This window comes from Maylandia zebra, linkage group LG1 (assembly GCF_041146795.1).
Source record: "Maylandia zebra isolate NMK-2024a linkage group LG1, Mzebra_GT3a, whole genome shotgun sequence".
Taxonomy (NCBI): domain Eukaryota; kingdom Metazoa; phylum Chordata; class Actinopteri; order Cichliformes; family Cichlidae; genus Maylandia; species Maylandia zebra.
The window spans coordinates 39,232,778-39,256,575 of record NC_135167.1 but is presented as its reverse complement, the minus strand read 5'-3'; the positions used below and the strand labels follow the sequence as shown (position 1 = coordinate 39,256,575).

At 42.5% G+C, this 23,798-nt stretch overlaps 2 protein-coding genes across 4 annotated transcripts in view; one reads left to right on the top strand and one right to left on the bottom strand.

The window, feature by feature from the left end:
• Positions 1-15,234, top strand: part of LOC143419407 (uncharacterized) — a 60,061-nt gene extending 44,827 nt beyond the window's left edge. Inside the window, exons 10-23 of the mRNA XM_076885994.1 lie at positions 448-622; positions 711-831; positions 913-1,076; positions 1,940-2,042; positions 3,538-3,690; positions 3,783-3,914; positions 4,015-4,146; positions 4,713-4,835; positions 5,059-5,277; positions 6,988-7,097; positions 7,328-7,454; positions 9,131-9,193; positions 10,965-11,168; positions 13,048-15,234. Coding sequence (XP_076742109.1) covers positions 448-622; positions 711-831; positions 913-1,076; positions 1,940-2,042; positions 3,538-3,690; positions 3,783-3,914; positions 4,015-4,146; positions 4,713-4,835; positions 5,059-5,277; positions 6,988-7,097; positions 7,328-7,454; positions 9,131-9,193; positions 10,965-11,168; positions 13,048-13,199 — 1,978 coding nt within the window. The 3' untranslated portion in view covers positions 13,200-15,234. The remainder of the gene's footprint in view (positions 1-447; positions 623-710; positions 832-912; positions 1,077-1,939; positions 2,043-3,537; positions 3,691-3,782; positions 3,915-4,014; positions 4,147-4,712; positions 4,836-5,058; positions 5,278-6,987; positions 7,098-7,327; positions 7,455-9,130; positions 9,194-10,964; positions 11,169-13,047) is intronic.
• Positions 15,235-15,282: 48 nt separating this feature from the next.
• LOC101466330 (lamin-A) overlaps positions 15,283-23,798 on the bottom strand; it is a 39,620-nt gene continuing 31,104 nt past the window's right edge. For all 3 annotated transcript variants that reach the window (XM_004573549.6, XM_004573548.5, XM_004573550.5), the window contains 8 exons: positions 23,502-23,627; positions 23,161-23,381; positions 20,943-21,255; positions 20,558-20,665; positions 19,743-19,862; positions 19,593-19,655; positions 19,111-19,275; positions 15,283-17,786 (listed from right to left, as the gene is read on the bottom strand). In XM_004573549.6, coding sequence (XP_004573606.2) covers positions 17,751-17,786; positions 19,111-19,275; positions 19,593-19,655; positions 19,743-19,862; positions 20,558-20,665; positions 20,943-21,255; positions 23,161-23,381; positions 23,502-23,627 — 1,152 coding nt within the window. In that variant the 3' untranslated portion in view covers positions 15,283-17,750. The remainder of the gene's footprint in view (positions 17,787-19,110; positions 19,276-19,592; positions 19,656-19,742; positions 19,863-20,557; positions 20,666-20,942; positions 21,256-23,160; positions 23,382-23,501; positions 23,628-23,798) is intronic.

The window sequence follows — 23,798 nt, the reverse complement described above, 5'->3', positions numbered from 1 at the left end:
ACCAAATGAGATCTCCTATAATAATCTTGTCTATTCCAGGATCTTCATCCAGTTAGGTTTACCTGGAAATTCCCAAGTATAGGTTAAATGTTATCATATCGTATCATAATGTTGCAGCACAAAATGTAATTAAAGAGCTGCTTTAAGCAGACCACACAGCCACAGATGTTTTCATTTCTCAGGCCTTTGTGGGCATCACGGAGCCTGATTAACATCTTATGCTGCAGTGGCTCCATCAACCATAAAGTCAACCAATGAGATTATTCTCCAGCTCAGAAAAATGGCAGCATCAAATATAATTTCTTTAAAGTGGTTTCATGCCCCTCTGCAGTATGAAGACAAGTACTGAAGTACATGTAGACAGGCGCTGACTGTGGGTTTTCTTTGGCATTAGGTCCTCTGTTTCTCACTGCTCCATTCATATTTATGTCTGCTTACACTCTCCAGCTGCCATCCAATGAAAGGAGAGTGCACATGCCAACCGGGCTGGGCGGGACTATACTGCAATGAGACCTGCGCTCATGGTTTCTATGGTCATGGCTGCCTGGAGCCGTGTCTTTGTGTGAATGGAGGGGTGTGTGATGGGGCCACAGGACGATGCCATTGCGCCCCGGGCTTCACGGTCAGTGGTAGAGTAGATTAACGACTCATGACTCACTTTCTATACCTGTTGTGTCTTCATGTAAACCAAACTTTGGGGGTTACTGCAGGGGCTTCACTGTGAAAATCCCTGTAAAAGTGGCACCTATGGCAAGAACTGCTCCCTGGAGTGCTCCTGTAAAAACTATGTGGACTGCTCACCGATTGATGGAACTTGTTTCTGCAAAGAAGGTGATGAATAAAGAAAAACAATCATGAAGGAAAACTGGCCAAAAGGAAAACAAAGACTTACAGTTGATTGTGGGTCTGCAGGCTGGCGAGGTCCGGACTGCTCCATCCCCTGCTCCGAAGGAACCTGGGGTCCAGGATGCAATGCCACGTGTCACTGTGCCAACGGAGCAAAATGCAACCCTGCAGATGGATCCTGCACCTGCACGGCTGGCTGGCAGGGGGCGCGCTGTGACCAACCGTGCCCGGTGAGTATCTGGAGATACTGGCAGAAGTTATATATAATATTTACCCTTGAAGTTGTAAAAGATGTTGGAAAACCAGGTATTAAATAGATTCATCCTTTTACAAGACAACAGGGAGCGCTGTTTTTGTGACACGTCTGTCCTATACAGCAGTGTCTTTAGTCTCAGACAGTTTTCTCTGTAGGGCGACAATAAAACAGCCTTGAACCTTGAATACGGATGTTGTCAGACACCATACCTGCACACAAGTGCACAGAGTAACAGCAATAATGCTTTTATGACTCAGCTCGATGGGGAAACTGGAATGTAAACAAATATATAACATATATTGTTATTGTGTATTTAATAAAAATAACCTGTCACAACAAATCAGCAGATAAAGGTAAATGGAGATCTTAATTAATAAGTGTGCAATAACACACTGAATGCATATAAAATATAAACAAAATAAAAGCAGTGGTTGTCACTTTGTCACAGATGTCACTTTGTCACTGTGTAACATAAATGCTCTCCAAGATAAGAAAAGTCTGGTCTGTGTTTAGTCCATGTCACACTGATGAGACGAATGGCGTCTTTGATAAGACTGACACTCAAATCATACGGCTGATAATTCTAGGGGTTGTCTGTTTTCTGATTAAGCAGCCCGTAGAAGTGTCCAGCTTTGAATCCCTTACCTCGCCCTCTGTATGCTTCAATCTGCATTTTGGAAAAGTACCCCTCTTGTCTTTGCGATGCCAGCCCACCAGGCTGTCTACACAACATCACATTGCCAGTGTAGTATTTTGTCTCACTCTGACTGGGCTGGCCAAATGTGGAGGAGATTCCCCTGACAGTTCTTTGCCCGTTGGCACTTGTTCATTGTGCAGATGGGCACGTTTGGGCCTGGCTGCCTGAAGAGGTGTGATTGTGTTCATGCCGACGGCTGCCAAGCTACCACTGGGGAGTGCCACTGTCTGCCAGGCTGGTCTGGTAAGTGATGACGTCCTGCTGATGTATCGCTGCCAGCTTGGCTTTGGTGTCACAGATGAGTCTGGTCTGATAAACTGTGAGCCACAGGTTTTAAACCATCCTTGCTCTCCTTTATTCTCATTGTTGTGTGACTTAAAGAAAGTCTAGTTGTAAATGTAAGCAGTGTCAGAGCCAATCAGATTTGTACAATTAATCAAGTTTCTTACTATCAGTTACTAATCTCTGTCTCTCTTATCCTGTCTTCCTTCTCTCACCCCAACCGGTCGCAGCAGATGGCCTCGCCCCTCCCTGAGCCTGGTTCTGTTGGAGGTTTCTTCCTGTTAAAAGGGAGTTTTTCCTTCCCACTGTCGCCAAAGTGCTGCTCATAGGGGGTCATACGATTGTTGGGTTTTCACTGTATTGTAGGGTCTACATTACAATGTAAAGCACCTTGAGGTGACTGTTGTTGTGATTTGGTGCTGTATAAATAAAGCCGAATTGAACTGAATTACTAAACACCAATTCCTTCCTCCTTCTTTTTCATATATGACCATTTAAAAAGGGAAGGCGGTGATCTTAAACATTTGTTGCCTTACTCAGCTGTCCAGATGAAGTTTTTTCAATCTGAAATTCATTTTTCTGATTGTCGCGACACCACCTGACTCGACCTGTGAGGTCTAAACTGTAAGCCTTTGAAAACAGAGCGTTTCATTTGTGAATACATTTTTCTCCTGTGTTTTAACAAATATGGGACAAAAACTAAACCTTCTAACATGCATGAAATATTTTTTACATTTGTTCCAAGAAAGTCATTTTTTTGCTCTGTCTAAGAGATATGATCTGGCTTATGTTTATGACCTCACAGGGTTAAAGTCATACATATTGCACTCTTATTGACCTCCAACAATTCTTCTGTTGACTCGATGAGACTAATATTTTGGGGGTTTAGAGAGGACTCTGTTAACCTAACACGTGTGTGTTTCGTGCTAGTGAAGGTGAACATTGACATGCTGATGTTAGTGTTTCACTCTTACGTCCATACCCCAGTGCAGCCTCGTAAAGGCTGCTAGACTGGCCCAGTATGAAAAGCACTTTTTTCTGGTTTTGCACCTCCCATCCATGCAAATAAAACAGGCTCTTTGTGTTTTGGGGAAAACGTGTTAGTTACAGTTTTGAAAAATCTTTTTGGTGAGAACACTAAATTACCAAATATTTCAGAGTTGGCTGCTCAGCAGCAACATTTCTGAAACTGTTAACCACTAAAACCCCTCATGTTCCCATTTCTCTCTGTTCCTGCTTATCATTTCAACTACATTTTTATTATACAGTTATAACCATGTTTTTATGTATTTAGATCAGTAACTGATTTACACTTGGGATAGTGAAAGGCATTCTGCTCTTTGCTTTAGCAGATGTAAAACTGTAGGTCCTTTATTAAACTAAATGATGTGATTAGAGTCAATAAAAGTTGTAATTTCCTGCTTCGTTTATGTGCTCACTGCTTCATTTCCTTTAGGTCCCCGCTGCAGTGAGCCGTGTTCAGAGGGCCTGTGGGGGCGCCACTGTAACCAGACCTGCTTCAAGCATTGTCCAAACAGCGACACGTGTTTGAGGGAAACTGGAGCGTGTGTGTGCCGCCCAGGCTACTGGGGAGTCACCTGCCAAAACAGTGAGCGTTGTATCTGATGAGTTAATAAAAAACGACTTAAAGACTCGCTCGCTGTATGCATTGTCTAATATCAGCCCTACTGTTTCCCTCAGAATGCAGAACGGGTACGTACGGTGACCAGTGCAGTATGACGTGTCAGTCCTGCGGCCAATCATACCGCTGCCATCATGTGACAGGAGAGTGTGACTGTCTACCTGGATACACTGGGCCAAACTGTGACCAAGGTGGGCTTTCTCACTAATCAGCAGTCATCACAAAAAGCCGCTGATCTTTCATTTACAAGTGAGTGCAGGACATTTAGCAGGTTCTTTTCTGTGGTTACAGTTTGTCCAGCTGGCTACTTTGGAAAACAGTGCTCTGAAGTGTGTCTTCCCTGTGCCAACAACTCCACGTGCAACCACCGGAACGGTCACTGTGAATGTTTACCAGGCTGGACCGCTATCGACTGCTCCAAACGTGAGTGCCACAGGATTTCATGCAGAGATGAGAGCGTGGACAGTACGGTGCTTTTGATTTGTTTAGAGTATCTACAGGGTTAGAACTTGAAGTGGTAATCTGTTGATTTTAATCACTATTTTAACTTCCCAGCAGCCAGGGCCTTGCTTTTATCCATAGACCCACTCTAATCATTGGAAGCAGCCAATGTGAGGCGTTGATCTGAGCATCTTGCTTTGCTTTAGAGCTGGAAGTGACCATATTTAAACTACCAGCTGTTGCCAGTTAGCTTAGTCAGCAAGCAGCAATCATAAACTGTCCAGATGCATCACAGAGAAACAAACACCTGCTAATTAGTGCTCGACTAACAAAATACTAGAATTTTCACCAGAACAACTGAAACAAAACAGATATTTGCATTAAAAAGCAGCACAAACACAGGACCAGCTCAGTGACTCAGATTCGCTGAGATGAGGCCTAACAGAATAATAGGAGCAATCAAGTGAGTCCTGTAAAACGTCAACAGATATCTCATACAGATGCTGCTGAAGGGGAAATAAGTCAGAGAAATGTACTTTGTTTTCCAGCGTGTGATCCGGGACGTTTCGGCCAGCTCTGTGCTCAGACCTGTTCCTGTCCAGCCAACCTCCTCTGTGACAGATTTACTGGAGACTGTGTGTGTGAAAACAGAGGCGACGACTGCAAGCAAGGTACGGACCTCATGTTAGCAGAAGTTTGGGAGTTATAACACTGACATTTACAGTACCTTACAATATAAAGCTCCTTGAGGCGACTGTTGTTGTGATTTGGTGCTATATGAATAAAACCGAATTGAACATGTAACCTGTAATGTGTTCATAATAATAATGAATTAATCATGAAAGCTGCTCTGGTTGTTGTACTTGAGCTCTCCTTCCACCCTCTGCTTGTCAGACTCCTTTCAGCAGACGGGGAGCGTCATGAGTCGTCTTAATCCTGGAGAGAGGGAGTCGTGGGGGGCCATCGCCGGCATCGTTGTGCTTGTCATTCTGGTGGTCCTGCTGCTGGCTCTGCTGCTGCTCTACCGCCGCAGGCAGAAGGAAAAGCAGAACAACACCCCGACTGTCTCCTTCTCCACCAGCCGCACCGTCAACTCTGAATATGCCGTTCCAGGTACAGTCTGAAGATGCTTCTGTCTGCTCATGCAGAGAATGGCTCATCCCACTGAGCGCTGCATGCGTAACATAAAACGGACACAGATTCAAAGTAAAATCTGACACATCCAGTCAGACTGTTCAGAGTTTGAAACATCAGAATCTCAACACAGGATTCATCTCCTGTGGATATGAGGTTGAATTACAGCAACAATAATTTAGCACTGAACTTAAACCTACAATGTGGTAGTGTGTAGCACCATGCAGTTTCCAGTAAGGTTTGGTAAGTGCAGACGGGGGGTACGAGAACATCGCTGGATAATGACAATCTGACATGTTCAGTGGGAACAATCACCCAGTATTTTACTGTCATGCTGGAGCGTGCACAGGCAGCTGCACCTGAAAATCCAGTCACCTTAGAAACTGCTTTCATCTTTACTTTCATACGTTTGCTCTTCTTTTTCCAGCACGGCTAATAACACACTTTATGCACTTTGTGGCAAAACAGGAGAAGTAATGTATTTGTTCATGTTCTTGGAGACGAGTAACTTTTTTTTTTGTTTGCAGTAAAGCTAACGTGTTTCAATGAGAAGAATGTTTTGTGTCTGCAGCACGTATGTTGTTGATCCTGTCCAGCTGGAACACGTCACCCCGGCACGCAACAAACCGCCTTTAAAATAAAATCGAGTCATTGTATTTGAACCAAAACCAGGGTCTTTTTCTAAATCTTACCCTGTGCAAAATCGAACAGTAGTTTTTGATCTTTCGTGAGGGACCAGCACTATGGTTCTAGTGGTTTCCACCAACATAGGTCACATCACTGCCAATCACTCCACCCTCAAACGTGTGGATTTTTCACTCTTTTGGAAAATATTATATATTTTGTGTACATAGACATAAATTAGTAGATGGGAGAATCGTCATTGCAGCCAAAAAAAAGGAAAATTTGTGTTTGTGGATATAAATTTGACTCTTTGATTAATGTGTTGATGTGACGGCTGATTTTCACTTTTTGACTTCCCTGCTGGAGGTTTAAACTGACACTAAAACACTTTACTTTTTAAGCCTTAAAAATATAAAGCAGGATGTCAGAAATCAACATAACTATATTTTTAAAAAAAATATGTTTTCTTTTGGTACAACAGTTGATGACCGAATGTGATTTAAGTGGACTTGAAGGCCACCTGAATAAGGTTTATTATGAAAATAAATCACTGAACAAATTTTTCATATAGTATGTTAGAATTGGAAGAAGAAGGCATGGTCAGATATGTTTCAAACTTCCATTTAATTCAGCCAAACGTATTTGATTGTTTTACAAACTGGTGCAGTAAACTAGATAGATATCATGCTCAGTGTCAGCCATTTATTAACTGCAGTAATTGAAGTCATCTTATACATAAGGGATAAATTAAATGTTGCAACAAGTGGGACTGTGGCAGATTTTGTGGTGTTGTTGAGGATTCTTATTGAATCCCTGTAAATATTTATATTTGTGACTGCTGTCACTGCTGACTGCTAACATGCCTTTGCAGAAGAAGATTCAGCCGGTCAGCGATCTACGCTGGATATTGAGTATTTTTGGAGAACTGTGATGTTGATGTCGTTTGTATGCACAGTGCGGTTTCATGTCTATCTCACTCTGTGTGATTGTGGAATGCATTTTATTGACCTTGAGGTAATTTAATAGCAGCAGACGTGATGCCATGTGTTTGTTTTCGTCCTGCAGATGTTCCTCACAGTTACCACCATTACTACTCCAACCCCAGCTACCACACACTGAGCCAGAACAGGCCTCCGCTGCCACACCTCCCCAACAACCACGACCGCACCATCAAGGTGAATGTCATCTCTGATATCTAAGGAGAAAGCTTCATGCCTCATTGCAACTGAAGGGCAGCAATGGGAGGAATATGTCATTTGGACAGTCAGCAACAGCTGGCTATGTATTCAGGGGGTTGGGAAATCATATGATACCAAAACGTGTAGACGCAGTAGGTCATTGGTCCTCAGCGCTTCATTTGGCTTTTGTACATTTGCGACGGTTTATCATTTTTCCTGCCTTACAGAACACCAACAACCAGCTGTTCTGCAGTGTGAAGAACGCAGAGAGGGAGAGACGAGGTCTGTTTGGAGTCGAGACCAATGCCACTCTGCCTGCAGACTGGAAACACCACGAGCCTCGCAAAGACTCAGGTCCGTCTAGGTGACTCTCCACTGCGTGATTCACATAAGGATCATTTAGAGGGCACACCTGCAGCTGTAGACTAGAATAAAATGAGCACATTAACATTTACAAGCTTATAAAAGCAAGAACCTGGTTTCCTGACCTTCTGACCACAGCGGCATTAAAGTAATCAGCAAAATCTGCAACTGCTGGCTGGCGGTGAGGGGTGTGTGTGTCTGTGGGGGGGGGGGATGTTACAAAATAAGACATTACTGTCATCACATTATCTTTGCCTGTCTCATAGTAATATAACAGAGTGATCAAATTGTAGTCAATAATTAAACAGTTATGTCACTTAAGTTAAATGCATTCTTTAATTACGGTCATAACAGGTGGAAAGAAAACGTCTTGTGCAACATTAATCAGAGTTCATGTGGGATCAACCAAACGTCTTTATTTTCACTGAAGAGCAAGTATGAAGCTGAAGTGCAAAGATCTCATACGTGTCCTTTCTTAGAAGGATTTGTGCAGACTTCTGATGATATTTAAAGTTTAATATTATATTATTATGACTAAGTGGTGACCTCTGGCAAAGTGAGAAAGCAAAGAACTGCTGTTCCTCTGATGGCCATGTCCACAGAGTTAAACCTTTTTAAACTGTGCAGCAAGCCCACTAGAGGCTTGCTGCACAGTTTTGCTGTCCACCCTTATATATGAAGGGGGGGGGGGGGGGGGGGTGCTATGTCATGCTTTTCTCATTTTCTCTCATGTCCTGATGTTAGATGATTACAATCATGATCAAAGTTTTAAATTATGAGGTAAATGTAAAATAATCCCTGCGAGCCAAAAGCTTTTTTAAAGTCTGACATTTTCTTGTAATTTTGTGCTGAGCTAACATCAGCTCAGTGTGGTCTTTTTACACAGTCATCTCAGGGACACCAAAGGCACATGAGTAGAGAAGCCTGGCTTACAGGCACCAGGGTTCTGGTTGCAGGAGAGAGGAGGGGCAGCCAATCAGAAGACAGTGGGGTTTTTAGGGAGGGGAGGCCTTTAAAGCGATAGGAGCTAAAACAGTTTGTTGACAGACCTGGAAATTATTGTTTGAACAATGAAAAGTATTTTATTGGTATCTGAAAATGAAAAATTGGAATATAAATGAGAAGAATAAGTCCCTATCTATTTTTGATCCAAACACATCTGCTGTAGTTCCTCATTGGTAATGAAAGAGTTAAAACATAGCTGATAATGGAGAATAACCTCGGTAAGCTGAACTGTCAGGGATCAAAGTGTCTCAGTCAAATTTAACCCTTTTTTTAGGGTCTTGATCAGAGTTGTGCGTGAAGCTTGGAGTGGAGTGCAAAAGTTTAGATTTCAAATATTTCTTAGGCTCTTTTCAGTAACTGCGCCAGCATAGCTGCTTAAACAGGTAATGGCTGAGAGCCTCAGGCCAGGAAGAAGCTTAAGTAGTTCCTGCTTATAATCTCGAGCAAAGTTTATCGACCATCACATTTCCTAGTCAGCGTGGCACACTCGATATGAGACTATAAAAATAATAAGGACTTCGTAAAAGGTGAGAGTTGCATTGCCAGCACCTATCACTCACCTGGGATTGATTTTTACAGGTTTCCACAGCAGTTTATCTGCTTTTGATTAGCTCGCTATAAAGCAAAATGAAGACATCTGATTTGTCTTTTATTGTTAACAGGAGCTTTTGGCATCGATCGGAGCTACAGCTACAGCGCCAGCCTCGGAAAATATTACAACAAAGGTAGTTTATCACCTCATTTTCTCTCTTTTCTTACTTACTGCTGAAGTCTGAGGTTAGCTGTGGAAAAGCTGTCCAAAGTATGCTTACAAAGTATGCTTTATTTAGACAGTCTATGGATGACAGTGTTCTCCACCGTCACACCTTTATCCATCAGATGGCTTTTCATGAATTTTACACAGACATTCATGGTCCACAGAGGCTTTAACTGTGGGGACTTTTCTTCTAACACCCGTGTAATTTTTTAACAGCAAGCTTTGAGTGAATTAGATGTCCATGTAAATTGGTTTCAAAGGCCCCCTCTGGGGGAACTCTATGTACTTGTGGAAAAATGTAGCGTTCGATCTCTCGCCGCCATGTGATCACATTTTTTTTCTAGTGCTTGTGACATGTTGAATGTTTGTTTTCCACATTTTTACTTGCATATTGTTGTTTTAATTTTTATTTGATCTTATTCCTGTTTCCATGTTTTATCACTTCTATTGCTTAAATGTTATTTTTATATTTATATTTTTTTATTTATTAGTTTCTATTATTTTCTGATAGTCTGGGTGGAATTGGACCCAGGCCACACAAAAGATCAAGCCTTCTGTCATGATTTGCACACTCAGTCAGATTTTATCTTCTTCATTGTTTATTTTCTTTGCATTTATTAAATTATTTGAATCTCATTCATTTTACATTATCTGTAGGTTGTTTTGTTTTTTTTACTCACCTCAGCTCACACTTGACCTTGAATGCCACGTCGAATCAAGTGTGCTGTACAAATAAAGTTTGGCTTGCTTGTTTACTGATGACATTCCCATCATCCTCAGCTGGACTGTTTGTTTAGTCCCATTTAGCAAATGTTAAAATGCATGTTAAACAAAGACAGTAAGCTCATAACATGCTCGGCCGTGGGCTGTGTGTAGTGGTCCTGAGAGCTCCTCGTAGCGCAAACACATTTAAGCAGACTGAGAAAACATTTTGACTGGTCTGAAAACACAGACGCAGCAGACGGCTGAGACGTGCTTGTTGCAAAATTCAGTGACTCATGAAGCGAGTGATAAAACAAAGAAACCATCAGACAAACCGTAAGCTTACATCCATTTTTTTATTGTCCCCTGGAAACATTTCTGTTGTAATTGGTCTTTTTTCAGTGTCTCTGTGTTTGTGGCTCTTTAAATGCTGCACCTCTGCTGTCACTGGGGAACATTTTTTCTCATCTTGTTTGTTGCTAACACGGCATCGTTCCATAAAGAGACAAAGAAGTCTGAAGCTGCTTTTTGGATTATTTAAATATCATTATTGAATATTGCTCATGGAAAAAAACACATTTCGTCTCAACAGGCTCACTTACTTTAGGCAGATCTGTTAAGCCTACAATTTCATCAGCGTACAATTAAACTAAAGCTGATTCCTTATTGCTGTAAAAGATCATCAGCACTTTATAAAGAAAGCTGAAACTTCAGAAGCTGTCGTCGTCCTCTACTGTCATGATTTGTCTCCTGAGCCCAGAGGAATTCTCAGGCTTGTAAAACTGCTAGAAATTTCAATTTCTATGTCAGTACTCGACAGTTACTGGAAGTCCTTTGTGCTGCCTACAAATTTACATCAACAGTCATTAACTTGCAGCTGTACAGCAATTTACAGAGCTGCATACTGATGAAAATCTCACTTTTCATGGAGTGAATGCTTCATCTAGTAGGCTTAGGCTTTAACTCTCAATCATGCTCCATTCTCGCTCTGCATGGACTTCATATGCAGTTAATCTCTCAATATTTGTTTCCTGCAGAGCTGAAGGATTCGGCAGCCGTGAGCAGCAGCTCTCTGAACAGCGAGAATCCGTACGCCACCATCAAAGACCTGCCCGGGCTGCCCCTGCCCTTCTGCCCCCCGGAGAGCAGCTACATGGAGATGAAGTCGGCCGTGCCCAGGGAGCGCGCGTACACCGAGATTACGCCCCCGCCGCCGTTCCACACGGCCACCTTACGCAGAGGTAAGCAACACTTCTGACCTCAAGCAAGTCCGAGGAGTGTTTTACACTTCACCACAACCTTCTTAGTTATTGTTATGGTTAAACGTCCAATATTTCCATCATGCAAACATCAGTGGGTCTGTTTGTGTTTTTGAATGAACCAGTCTATTTGGATCCAGCTACTCTAACGCTAATTTTAATAAGAACTATGAGTTTTTAAAATTAGGAATTGTAAAGTAATCGTAAGGTGGGAACTAACTGCGATTTACACTATAGGGACAAAAATACTGGACCACATTACACCTACAGCAGCTGAAACCTGTGCCGTGCAGCTCCTGGTACAGTCTTTGTGCTGATGTTACTGCCAGAGGAGACGTGGAACCCTGCAGAGCGTTAGCACTTGCTGATCCCACTCCTTAATGTTATGAATTTTTATCTGTAGAACAATCCGTTCTTTTGACTACATGATTTTATACAAGCGCGGCAACAGGACAAAAACACCTGAATTCAAAGATTAAGAGGTGTGGCCCAATATTGTAGTTGATTTTACATAATTCTTTGGATTAACTTGAGTTTATTAGGCTACAGTGCTACCCACGGCACCATGGATCCACCCGCTTTGGGAGAAAAAACAAAAAATAGCAACTCTTTTAAGGTCCTTATCAGTCAAACCTTAAAACAGGTCTGTGGCCTGTTAGACAGCTGGGCAGGCCAGACTTCCTCAGGTCATGGACCAATGAATCAACATCTGTTTGCCACAAATAAAAGACTAAAGGAAGAGGAAGGGCAGGGGAGAGGAGAGGGAAAAACAGGAAGCCGAAGGATTTTCTTCCTAGCTTTTATTGTATTGTGGACACTAGTAATGCATCAATATGCAGTCAGAGGAACGAAGTGTAGGTCTGCGGGATCAAATCCTTACATTCATCCACATATTGGATTGAGTCCAGTCTTTTTTTCTTAGACAAATCACTGCAATTTGCATTCACTCTACCTGAAACAGAAGACTGTGGTTGTAATGACAGAGCCAGCTTTGTGGCCGCTCTGTTGTTTAAATCACTGATTCTCTTCTCTGTATGACTGCAACATTTGTAGCTGGTTTTTAAGATCTGACATCCAGACAAGACTTTTGAAATGAAGAAAAGCAAAGTGCAAACAAATCCAGTCTAGCCTAATTTAACTAAAATTGATGTTGAAAATTAAGCTTGGAAAAACTTTTTGCGTCAGCACATTTTGCAGCTAAATACAAACGATTGTAGATGAGATGGATTCTGAGCAGCAACTTTTTCTGCAGTATATTCTACAATAAGTACGCATGTCATAATAAACGAAATTACCTTTAATGTCTTTAAATACTCTGGCATGGATCCAGAACACAATGACTAAGAAAATGAGTCATTTAGAGAAAATACACACTTCATGTAATAAAGGGTTTATAAACATAAAAGGAACAGTAAAGAGTAAAGACAGGGAGGTGTTTCCACTTCATGGCATGACATCGACGTGATTATGCGACACTGCTGTTTGTTACTGATGTTTTTAGTTTATTTGCTAATATCCTCGTTCAGGGTGCCCACATCTGAGAGCTAGACTCTTATTAAACGATTTATAGATGATGTTATTTAAATTTAAACAGAGGGTGAATGCACGCTTTTCCACCCTGGAGTGTGTGGGCTTTTAAAAAGCTTTATTTAGGACCGAGTTCAACAAGTTGAATTAAACACTGAGCACAGAGTAAGCTCAGACTGTAACGCCAAACCAACTCATCCAGTCAAGTCCAAAGCAGCAGGACTGAATGCACAGATGGGTTTTTATTTAAAAAATAGAGTCAGCATATTTTCCAGCACTAAAACAAAGAATGGCAGCCTGTTTGGTCCTCACAGCGAGTTCTTTTCCCCCTCAGAGTGTCAGAGCTCCCACGGCCACGCTCCTCATGAGGACCCACAGAGCCACTACGACCTGCCGGTGAACAGCCACATCCCGGGACACTACGACCTGCCACCGGTGCGCCGCCCCCCCTCGCCCTGCCCCTCCCCCAGGAGAAGCCCTCAGTGACAGCGTCAGAGCAGCAGAGCAAATTGTTCCCTTCTGCTCGCTCCGGGGTTGATGAAGAAACGGCTAATTTTATCTCTGAAAATCAGAGCTGCAGACCACCAACACAGCAGGGGCGAGGAGTCTGTCCTGCCAGACGAACCTTTGTTTACAGTGGATGCTTTGCTTTCAACTAAACACCGCCCCCTTGTGTGCGCAGAGCGGTACTGGCGTCTCCGTCACAGACCTGTCATCCAGACTGAGGAGCCAGCAGGCTGTGTGGTGACGCCCGCGGGGCTTCAGCTGCTTTTAACTCCCGAGGGCAAAACCCACCAGAGGATTTGATGGCTAAAAGCAGCGACTTGGGAATGTTTGTGTGTTTGAACTCTTGTAAACATGCTGAAATATTTGTTTTCCACACCCTTTGCGTGCTGCTGATGCATTTTTAACGGGCCTCTTTTATCAGAGCTCGATTTTTCCTTCGTCTCGCTTTTCAGGGTTTTTATTTCGAGTTGAATTTCAGTGCGTTACATTTTCAACATTTTTTTTTTTTTTTAAAAGGCAGCTTCAGCTGAGAAAAAAGACGTCTTATGACAAACCAAATTTTATAAACAGAAAAAATACCACAGATTTTTCTTTTTTAACACCTGGAAGCCAAAGTGAGCAGCATTTTACAAAAGTTCATGTTGTGTTTTTTCAAAAAATAAATGCCATTTAAGGACTGAAGTGTGTTTCTTTAAAGAAATGTGGCTTATTGCTGCTGTCTGAAGAAAACTGTGTAAATACAGAAATGAATATATTGTCAGCCTCTGAGTATTGTTGAAGCGCAGCTCTTCTGTTCAAATAAAGATGCTGTTATGGGTCTCATAGGACACCTTATGAACTTCTTGTGTATATATTAATAGATGTTAAATGGTCAGTGTGAGTTTGGGCACAGATATTATGATAAAGCCATCAGTGCAGTGCCTCTTTTTGTCACAATTAAAGGGCCATTTCACCCAAAACACAAAGATTTTATTATGTTTCGGTTTGTTTTTTTAGACCTGGTGCCTGTGTTACCCATAATGCAATCTCTCTGAATGGATCGCCTTTTGAAGGATAGCCACCAGATACTCAGGCCAGGTCTTCTGCTGCTCATTTTTTACACATGCAAAGACAAAGATAATAAAAAAACTAAATGTGTTGCTGGCTGACAGATTTATGAGGCTGCATTTTGGGGAATTAGTTCGTTGACTGTTTATTGTAATTGAAGCACAGCTTGCTCAAACATGATTGGTCAATACAACTTCAAGAGGACTAGAAATGGAAACCTCAACATGCTGGGTACCAGAGCTCATCGTCTATAGATTTTACAGTCATATTTAGGTTATGGACGTTACCCTACTATGAGTGGATTGTGCATAGTGATTGATGACTTGACAGCTGCCTTTGAAGTGAATCCCAAATTTTAAGGACAAAGCATTAAACATTGGGAAGGCTGGATTACTGAAGATTGTGGGCCAGACAGAAGGCCTGAGCTCTATTGTCTCCATCGCTGGACAAAACTGTGGAGACTTTGGGTACAAAGCGGTGTTCAGAGATTCAGCGTCACGCGGCCTCCTCTGCTGCAGTTAAAGGTTTACAGAGTATTTGTCCAAATATGCAACAGCTCACACCCAGTCTTAAGACGTCTCCCTTCACCCTGACCTCACCACCAATAGGTTTCAGTGGAACTACTTTTTGTCAAGTTAGTCCCGATAAAAAATCATTGACATTTTTAATGATGAGAGTGGAAATGTAATGTGATTGGCTAAAATTAGTGGCGATTATTGAACTCTGTGTGTGTGTCTGGGGAGCAGACTGTAGTCCCGATTGTGTTGTGGTTCAGAAATACTGAAATTGGTGTATTAATGTAAAAATATTGACCTGTGAAGTTCATTTTCCTGTCAAGTTGTTAACAGAAGCCAAACAGAATGTACGTCGTGCTTTTAGTGCTACAATATTGTGCAGTCATTTATTTTTGAATGTAATCCTGGGAACATGTGTTTGTATGATGTAAATAAAAACTCTCTGCACTTTTCATGGACTCGACCTTTTTCAATAACAAGGAAATAATCACAACCGTCACTCATTGGAAAAAATACTTTTTACTCAGCATCGCTTTAGAAAATAAATTGCATCAAAGTGTGGCTTTAATGATTTCATGATCTCACACAAATCTCATTTCAAGAACCTTTAACATTAATGGCTTTGGGTGATATCTTTAAATCTCAAGCCCTTCAAAGGATTCATGAGATCTCCACCAAGACTCGAGGAAGGCCGGAGTTTACAAAGACCTCACGGTGTGTTTGTGCATCTGTGGTTGCAGCGAGTCCTTGTTACTCTGGTTCTTAATTACACCCCTGACATTTCGATGACCTGATCTGAAGCATTATGTTGTGAATATACTGCACAACTACAGTTATCATTTCTCATCACTTTACATATAGACATTTGACAACTACAAGATTTCTGTTAATACACATTTATACTGTAGACGTCATTTCTCTGATTGTCAGTGACTTCATGAGACACGCTGAGCATCAAACTACCTAAAAAGCACAATTCAAACCATAGTTAGGTTTACATATTTGTTTTTCTCCTGCCTGTAGCTTTTCTGTGCATCTAGCCCAGTTTTGAAGAGATATCAGACTTCTCTTCAATATGTTGAAATTAAAAGTGCCAAAAAACATTTGAAAATTCAGCATCAATGTTTCCAAAAATCATGACCGGGTCATACTACTGAGCAGTTTGATACAGGAAGTTCTTTCTTTGTACGACACTACATCTGATGCTTTCCTCACTCTGCTGGATAAACGCTGCATCTTCCACTGACGAGCAGCTCATGTCAGCTAGCTGCACGCTACTTTCGGTTGGTGGATGAAGTTAGAAAGAAAGTCGTTCCTACAAGAAACTGTTCATAAAAGGTCTGTAGATTTTTTCTGAGTACCAAGGTCATGATTTCTGGTTTGTTCAAATGCATTTTCCAGTACTCTGAGCACCACAACATGAGTTGCATTATATTAACGAGAAGGCGGACATCTCTGCAGCCGTCTCCAACCCTGGAAACACCAAGACAGCATTAAAGGGCAGAGGACACAAGTTTCATTTTAGGGGTGAACTGTCCTTTTGTGGCCGAAAAATTAAAAAAATTTAACTTTGCAGAAATTGCCTCTTTTTTTTTTTAAGTATAAAAAGAAAAAACCCACACAAAAACAATACCACGACAGCTATCAAGTATCTTCCACAAATGCTTTGATATGCTTTCCACTGGAGTATAAATGAGTTAAGCTGCCAGACTAGACTACAAATCTACCTGCTGTGCATAACTGGCAAAAAGCAGTGCATGAAGCCAAAGCTACAAAGTCACACAAACCCCTCAATCTGACAGAGGTCCCAAAATCAGATCAAGGGATTTGCAAAGTCGGTAAAGCTTAGAGGAAAGAAAGAAAATTCAAAGCCCTTATGACCAGCTTTTAGGAGCAACACGGATCGGAGGACAGCTGACGGTCACAAGACTCCCATATGAAGCATGTGAGCGGGAAAAACAAAAACTGCAGATGTTGCCTCTGAAGGCACATCTGTATTTCTAATCGGTTAAACAGTCATGTCCAAAATCTACTGCAAATAGAAACAGAGCCTATTAATATATACTCTCTATATATGGCACCCAATCTATCAAAAAACAGTACCTTCTGCTGACATTCCCCCAGGTACAAAATAAACCTCTCCCATCATGATTAAACGCACTCAAAGCCAAGAAGCACTTAACCAGACACATTACCCAATAATTCCCTTCTTTCTTTAAACATTCCAAAAACATAATGAATACATTCGTTGGGGAGCGAGCCGTGTACATATATTCATCTCAAGTACTCATTTTCTCTGTGTGCACCACAGCTGCCCGACAGCATCACATAGAAAACATATCATCACCCCGTTTGTTTAAGGCTAAGGTGAAAAAAAACAAACAAAAAACCCTGAGCTTACATCGCTTTGGCTTTCTCTGGAGACTTTTCCTACAATATTTTATCCATAAATATAGCACAACACTGCTCCAAAAAATGTTTTAGTTGTAAACATTGGCTTTAAACAAAGAATTGATCTGTTTGATGGGAAACAAACATGATTAACAAAGTCCAGAGGAGCCATCCTCCTCTCGCCTGTACGGCTGTTTTCCTGATAGGGTCCACTAGCTGTGCGTGTTGAGTGTTGACAGCCTGGCCATTAAATGTGAAACCCCGTCTCGGATCGAAGCACAAGCCCTGGTCACTGGAGCTGTGTGTGTGTGTGCGTGTGCAAGCAGAGCGGAGAACAGCACGAGCAAACAGCAAACATGCAGTAAAATAAGCTGAATATACAAACTTGAAAGCTATATGTGAAAATCCTACGCCCTCTGCCAAAACCTCAAAGCAAATCTAACCCGCAGAATAATCTGAATACAAAATAAGACACAATCGTATAAAAAAATAAAGACAAACATCCCGACGGTAGAAAAATCATTCTCCCCTGTGGGCTGCAGGAGGTGCTGGGTTCAGGTGAGGTGCTGTCTGGTTTTTACATGATGGAGCAGTTCTCCGGCTTCATGCGGCCCTGAGGAGGAGACGACAGGAATATTTGATTTTTGTTTAACAAAAACAACTATTTGTGTAATTCGACACCAAATGCTTCATTTGTGGTCCTGATGCTTAGAATACAGATTAATAAAGGTGACTTTTTATTGATAGTGAGTCTTTACGAGGCGTTAAAATGGGAGCTGTGGGGAAAACGAGCGCCGTGTTTCTGCACTGAAATTGTGCAGCTGAACTTTAGAAATGTCCTTTTTTAAAAGCCACATGTCTCAGTTTAAATCCGATTTCGGTTTCGCCTCTTGCTACATTATCTTCTGAAGCTTTTGGTAAATTGGGGGAAACAACCGTTAAAAGTGAAATGAAAGAAGCCGTTTGTTCAGCCCTGAAGTGGTGGAGGACTTGTGTTCACCATTCAGCATGGGTGGGCATTTCCAGGCCTCGAGGGCCGGTGTCCTGCAGGTTTTAGATCTCACCCTGGGTCAGCACACCTGAATCAAATGATTAGTTCATTATCAGGCCTCTGGAGAACTATAAGACATGTTGAGGAGGTCATTTAGCCTTTAAATCAGCTGTGTTGGATCAAGGACATCTAAAACCTGCAGGACACCGGCCCTCGAGGCCTGGAGTTGCCCACCCCTGGTCTAGAGTAACAGAGAGATTGATACAGATTGATGCATGTTCAAAGTCTCCATAAGCTTACTCTGCTCCACCACCACCACCACCTCCTACCTGCATCTAGGATTCTGCTGCTCTGAGCACCATCATGAGCAAATCCACACACATCCTGTTGTTTCTCATCACCTCAGTGTTTGCTGTTTCTGTGATCATCATTTATGTTTTTGCATCTAATAATAATTCCAAGTCTGCAAAGTGAAAAGTAACATTTTTTTTTTGCTCATGTTTGATGTTTGGGAATCTGTCAAAATGCAGCGCAAACCAAAAATTTTCTGCGACTCTAAACTGCACTTTGTATCATAAAACAGTTCTTGGGAAATAGAGAGAGGGAGTATTTGCAATCTTGGATCCCATTTAAACTCCAATTTTGTTGATTAGTAATTAAATTAACTGCAGATGCCACACGCCAAAAGTCTGTTTCAGATGCTTAAACATCTTACAGTACAGAACTCCAAAACATGTGGAACATCTGGGCATTATTGTGCAACAGGAAACTCTAAATTTATAGATGAATAAGCAAAAAAACCCACACATGTTGTCCGTTTTCTGTGCGTAGTCGCCGCCAACAATTTTAATCACTAATAGAACCAAATATTATACGCTTTGATCCTAAAACACAGTTATTAATGATGCTGTATAATTGCTGCAGGGATGTTTTGACTGTGGAGTACCTGTCTGGGCTCATTGGTGCCCATGAAGTAGGAATGTCCTGGGAGGCCTTCAGCTAGACTGCTGCAACCACCGGCGCGCTCCTTCGGCTGCCCGCAGGAGTCGCACATCACCTTGCGGCTGCGCAGGTTGTACTCGTTGTCTGCGCCGCTTGTGCTGTGAGCTCCCTGCAGAGGGCGGCACACATCAGTTACTCAACTGCTGCTTAACTGCTTAGTGGTCAGGTTACTATAGACTGTATATAAAAGATGGGCAGAGTGTTCAGGTCTGAAAAGTGAAGCTTAAGCCTTAAACCTGCATCCGGTCAGCAGGGGGCGCCTCCTCTGGTCGCAACAGGAAGTCGGATTGTTTTGAGTCTTATTTTATGATCTCGGTATTGTTTATTACATCATTTTTAAAATTAATACAGAATAAAAGAAGGTGGGGTTAAAGGCGTGGCAGCTTTGAGTAACATGCTGAACAGAGTAACACAGGAGGAATTTACCATGTCATCATCTTCATCATCGTCACGGAACAGGGTACGGGTCACTTTCCTCATGGCCATTTCCTGATGGCAAATCAAATAAACTCAAGTCAGACACTGCAGTTAAAAAGAAGAAGAAAACTTTACAATACAAAGTGAGTGAAGTCGGACCTCTCCATTAGCACTGATGAGGGAGGTCTGCAGCAGGTCGCCAGTACCCCAAGAGCTCTGGCTCTTCCACACCAGGTCAGTGGGTGGGTTGTGGGTTCCACCACCAGATGCAGCCCAGACCTGTAAAAGTCAAACATCAGAGAATTTGTAAACTGCACTGAACCAGTGAAGGACTGAAAAAGGAAGCAAAAGGAATATCTGCCAGCTAGTTTGTGCTTTTTGAGGTGATCATCTCAGTCAAATTTCTACTTGTCTTGATTTTCCTTTGATACATTTACACTCGTTGAAAACTGAAATACAACTTTACTGTTTTGGGGCTTTTATCGATTGTGTTTGCAACAACAACTGCTGGCTGTTCGTAACCATGATGGATTCCACGTGTGTCACCCATTCTGCTCATTTTCAGCTCCATAATTCTTATTCTTCAACTCCGCCAGAGAAGCTTTCGACAATTTCCAGCTTAACACGTATTTAATCTCATATTGAGCTTTTTGGTGCAGACCTTCATTTCATGCATGCACCAGTTTGTCCTTATATCACTTTGTTTTTACTTCATTTATACACAACTGGTCTCTCTAAACTGCTAAAATGTTTGTGAAGCATTAAACAGAAATTCTTGTGCTGACATTCAGTGTTTCCCATCTTTCATTTACAACATTTTGAGCCACTGGCAGGAAAGGTGAGAAGTAATTCATCACAACATGACTAAAACAAAAATGGCACCTTCGAAGCATCGCAGCATCATTAGTGTCCAAACATATTCACAGAGTCTCTAAAAAGAGGCAAAGAAAGGAAGAAGGCTTGGTGTAACGTACAGTCACAGTCCCGCCGGCCTTCAGAGTGAACTTGTGGGGAAACTTGTAGATGATTGGGGTTGAATTCCCAACCTGTCTCTTCACTTGCCAATTGCCCAGTGATTGGTCCTGCATAAGAGAAAGTTGGAGAATGATGATTAGGCAGAGTCACAAATAATTCACCTAAAGACACTGGAAATATTTTTTATAGCAGAGGTGAGGAACTCCAGGCCTCGAGGGTCGGCGTCCTGCAGGTTTTAGATGTGTCCGTGATCCAACACTAATCATTTGATTCAGGTGTGTTGACCCAGGGCGAGATCTAAAACCTGCAGGACACCGGCCCTCGAGGCCTGGAGTTCGCCGCCCATTTCGGTGTGCTTGTATAGTAATGCACAATCTCAGCTACCTCATCAGCCTTGTTGCTGAGACGGATGTATCTTCCCTCCATATCAACCTCGTCCACCGTGATGCGTCCACTGGCCGAGGCTTGCTGACTGATGCGAGTCTTGGTCACAGTGTTTCCTGTCACGCTGGAGGTCTCGCTGTCATTGTCGTTGAGGCGGCGCTTCTTTGAGACGCTCATCCCAGAGGAGTTGCGGCTGCTGGAGGCAGCGGCGGCGGAGGAGGAGTGGTGCACCCGGGTGGTCTGAGAGTGGCCTGAGCCAGAGGTCCGCGACACCGTGACTTTTGTGGGTGGAGGACTGGGTGACAGACGCAGCCTGGGGAAAGATGGTGGGAGAGGATACATACGAGGTGAGTGAGTGTGCAAATGCACCTGCTGGTTAAGTGCCAGGATTACATCCTTACTGCTCGGGTACTCCATCAAACCTCATCAGGTTAAAGACAGTCAACAGCCTCGTGTCATAATCGCCATATAATTATATCTCTCACTGATTCTGCACCTTGTTCTCCGTTTGTTTTTTTATGATATTAACAGACTGTGGTACCAATGCCAACAACACCCTGAACTCATATGGTCCCATATCGTCCTTTTTACTTTATATGTTGTATACTATAAGAAATAAAACTCGTGCCCAACACCATGAAATTATCAGAAAACTGTTTCCTGAGGTCACGGATAAAGTGAGCAGCAGGGTCATTTTCTCAAAAACCTCTATACAGTTTGCCTTGTTTTCATAATCACACATGCTGCCCCCTGCTGGCCATCAGAAATAATACAGATTTTCTACACATTATTAATAGGTTTTGTTTTTTTATTTCATATTTAGAAAAACTTTGTTTCTGGTGCAAGCTCTTCACATGTGATACAAACGGCTGCAATGAAACAGATTTATTCCAGGATGAAATGCGGCTCTAAACTCTGTCTGTTAGCAGCTCTCCACAAGAGACGCATGTCAAGACATTCAGGTCAGCCCTTCATGAGGAGGAGCCGATGAGCTGTATTGGCTGGATAGCAGTAGGTTACCTACAGCGACATAAAAGCCACATTAATTTTGATTTGTCATTAGAAAAAAAAACAAGCCCAAATCACATTTGAAGAATATCTGAGTTATGCTCTTCAAACTCATGAAAAACTTTCATGAAAAATCCGAGTCAAATAAGAAAATGAACAATATATAAACTGAACGAAACAAATTGAGCTCTCATGCAGATATTTGTGACTGTAAATATACTTCGGTCAGTCACGTTTCACCGGCGTTGCTGGCTGCACGCCATTAACTTTCTCTTTACCTTAGTTATGTTTTGTCCTGTCTGTCGTCTCTTTGTCCCTTTTTCCGCTTGTGTTTTCTTCTTATCCCAAACAGATGGCCGCCCTCCCTGAGCCTGTTTCTGCTGGAGCTTTCTTCCCTTTGAAAGGAAGCTTTTTTTCCCCTTCCCACTGTTGCCAAGTGTGCCCTGTGATACGAGTGGCAACCTGTCCAAGGTGTACCCCACGACCCTCCCTCTGTGGGTGTGGATAAGTACTCGGATTCCTATGTGTCCCTGAAACTCAGCTGTTGTTGGTAGTTAATTAAAGTCAATTTGGCATTTTTCTTGGTTTTTGTTTACTTTATATATCACGTCACGATGCACCTCACAACGCCCGTACTGAATGCACTGATAAACACACTTCATATTTATAATAATATTCTACTTGCATGAGTCCTTGTGATATTTGTTTCCTCCGCACAATCAGCCAACAGTCCCGCTGGGTGATGAAGTAAGGCTCGCTGTTGGCATTTCAGCTCGACCAAATGCTGCGGTGCGTGGTGAAACCATTTTTTATGGCTCTGACGAGGTGTTTAAGGGCAGGGTTTTAAAATAGAAAGAGTACTTTCCTCAAAGTTAGAAGGACTATTTACACCCTCGTTACGCTAAAAAAGAGAAAAAGGAAAAAAGAAAGACAAACAGCCCCAAAGCAAAAGCACCAAAAACAAAATGAACCCAAGACTGGTCCACAGGTGTCCACCTGCAGCATGGCAGTGACTCTAATTGGTTATTTATTACACTGCTTGGAGCACAGAAGTCCTCGCCGAGGTTATGGAGCACTGGGTTCAGTTTTCACTCGTTATCCCCACAAACCAATTTTTCACTGACTTGTTAGTGCTCCCTCTTTTCCCATAACAACTTCTGGCCTTGTGGGCATCTACATGGTTGTAGAGCTGTTTTACAAACAACCTCACCTCTCCTCCTCTCCCTCCAGCAGCTTCCTGTAAGCATGGATCTCCATGTCCAGGGCCAGTTTGACGTCCAGCAGCTCCTGGTACTCATCCAGCTGCTGCTGCATCCGGGCTCGGATCTCAGTGATATCCCGATCTTTGTCCTCCAGCCGTCGCCTCATCAGGTCGCGCTCGCGTGTCAGAGCCTCCTCAAGCTCCCGCGTCTTGGCCTCGCTTGCCGACAGCTGATTCAGAGAGAAGACGCACAAAGGACGCCCAGTTACATTTTCACCACTGCTTTGTCTTGGATCCGAGAAATCCACCTGATGGTTAACAATCCACTGACACGCTGCGAGTGGAAGTACCTGTTTCTGCAGCTGGCTCAGCTGGCCTGACAGGCTCTCCATTCGGATCCGGGTCTGCTGCAGCTCTTCGTGGGCAGCTCCCACCAAGCTGCTGTTCCTGTCAGCTGAATGACGGGCATTTTCCAACTGTCGGGCAGAGAGAAGAGGCAGTCAGCTCCCAGCAGGGCTCAACTACAGCAGAAAAACTACACTGCTTCAGTCTGACCTTCTTAATAAAGCTCGAATGAACAAACCCAAATAAAGTTATTTCAAAGTAATGGGATGAAGGAGCATTACTTATAAAAGAAACTAAACCAC